This window comes from Musca domestica, unplaced genomic scaffold (genome assembly GCF_030504385.1).
Source record: "Musca domestica strain aabys unplaced genomic scaffold, Musca_domestica.polishedcontigs.V.1.1 36, whole genome shotgun sequence".
In the NCBI taxonomy this organism is placed as follows: domain Eukaryota; kingdom Metazoa; phylum Arthropoda; class Insecta; order Diptera; family Muscidae; genus Musca; species Musca domestica.
This window is the reverse complement of record NW_026712318.1, coordinates 3,842,356-3,844,405: the sequence shown is the minus strand read 5'-3', so window position 1 is coordinate 3,844,405 and position 2,050 is coordinate 3,842,356. Positions and strand designations below refer to the sequence as shown.

Genomic DNA, 2,050 nt, shown 5'->3' with positions numbered 1-2,050 from the left:
CTGCGTCGATGCGACTGCCTATATTCTTCTACCATGGTAAATAGGCAATATCAACTTACAATTATTAAATGATCACAACCATGGCAGAAGAATACAGGTAGATGCATCAACGCTTGGGAGTATTGATATGTCAAAAATTTGTAAATGTTTTTCAAATATAAGTAGATTTTTATATGTTTTCTTATAAGATGTCATTCGGAGGTTATTATAATCCGCTTTTTTCAGCAATTTTTGCAAATTTAAATAATTTTTCATTCAACATTTTCAATTCCAAAATTGGTTTGACAGTTCATTGTCCCAGCAGCTGTGTCGATGCGTCTACCTAAATTCTTCTACCTTGATCACAACACATATTAGTGCACGTGTAAACGTAACCGTAAAACGAATGTTAATTACGATACGTTACGTACGCCTCGGACTAATTGCTCCTAAAGTTTTAAGCGATTTTTTTCATGATAGCATGGCGGCATTCGTGTTGTCAACACTGTGTGCGTTAATTTTTGGAAAAAGACGCCGATTTCATTCTCCTCCATCAATTTCTCCTCTAACGTTGCTCTTGAACGTAATATACACAGGTTTTTAGACTTTAATTCTGCTGATACTACAAATATATATCTTTAGTTTAAATAAAATTAGGTAAGTTAATTATATTTTACACAAATTTATGCAATTCAATTAACAATTGTTTTTGTTTTAGAGTTAATTTAAGAAAATTAACAAAATGGCTGACATTTCTACGGAACAATTGACTACCGAAATCCATGCAATCTTAAAGAAGGCTGACTTGTCGACTATGTCCGCCAAGAAAGTCAGAGAACAAGTTGAAAAGAAGCTGGACTGCTCGTTGGCAAATCGAAAAAAGGAATTCGATAAAATTGTTATGGATTTCATAAATTCACAGCAGGAGGACGAAGACGAGTCCGAAGAAGAGGAGGAGGAGGATGAGAAAGAAGAGAGTGCATCAGAAGAAGAAGCTAGCAGCGAAGAGGAGAAGAAAAAGCCGGCTAAAAAGCGCCCACAACCGACACAGCGCAAAGCATCGCCACCGAAAAAGAAGCGCAAATCCTTGACTGCTTCTGATTCGGGAACCGAGTCGGATGGAGGTGATGATTCCGATTTTGAGGTATCGAAGAAGAGTAAGAAGAAAAATTCTGCCGGCCCCAAAAAGAAGAAGGCCGCTGCCGGTGGTGGCACTGGTCGTAAATCCACAGGTTTTACACGCGCCTACAATTTATCGCCTGAATTGTCCTCGCTCATGGGCGCCGAGTCCCTGCCACGTCATGAAGTCGTCAAGAAGGTATGGGCTCTCATCAAGGAGCGCAATCTGTACGATCCCAAGAACAAGCAATACGCGATATGTGATGACGAACTTTTTAAAGTGATGAAGGTTAAACGTTTCCGTACATTCGGAATGTTAAAACATTTAAAGCCACATTTCTTGGAGTAGAATTTGTGGCCTAATAATGACTGCAAAGTATACAGCCCGACCCCAGAGGGTTGTACAGAAAACAAATGAAGATGTTGTGTTTAACAAGTCCAGAACAGGCATCGTCCTTAACAATTTTTTTTACCACATATACTACTTTACATTTTAATTTCTCGCTTTAAGTTTTCGTAGAATTTTGATATTTTTGTCGTCTTCAAGTTAAAATAACTCTCGTGCATTGAAAACAAAAGAAGGAAAACCATAAAGCATTTCATTTTAAGTTTGAAATATGTACATTTTTATACATACTTAAAAATTGAGAAAGCCATGGTGTCGACATTTCCAAATGTAGTAGGTTATATACGCATGCGCGTATGCATTTCTTTTCATTTTTTAGTTTCAAATTTGTCGCCACCATTAATTAAGAATGTCGCATGAAAATAATAATAAAAAAACATCTTTGTAAGAAAAGTAAAAATAAACGATAAATTTAAAAAAAGAAGAAGCAAAAATGTTCATTTAGGTATTTTCTTCATTCTGTTTGGCTACTAGTGTGATTCTGAGTGTGTGTGTATATGTATGATGATTGAATGTAGCATTTGTCATTTTTGCTTTTGTTTATTC

The 2,050-nt window shown here is 36.3% G+C and overlaps 1 protein-coding gene across 1 annotated transcript; it reads left to right on the top strand.

Annotated features, from left to right (window-relative positions):
* Window positions 1-475: 475 nt before the first annotated feature.
* Window positions 476-1,676, top strand: LOC101894692 (uncharacterized). Its single transcript, XM_005178446.4, has 2 exons — window positions 476-636; window positions 698-1,676. Exon 2 carries the CDS (start codon window positions 722-724, stop codon window positions 1,445-1,447), a length of 726 nt encoding a protein of 241 aa, XP_005178503.1. The 5' UTR covers window positions 476-636; window positions 698-721; the 3' UTR covers window positions 1,448-1,676.
* The last annotated feature ends 374 nt before the right edge of the window (window positions 1,677-2,050 follow it).

Excerpts from the sequence above, each read along its gene's own strand:
- LOC101894692 (XM_005178446.4), top strand. The coding sequence starts at position 722 with ATGGCTGACATTTCTACGGAACAATTGACTACCGAAATCCATGCAATC.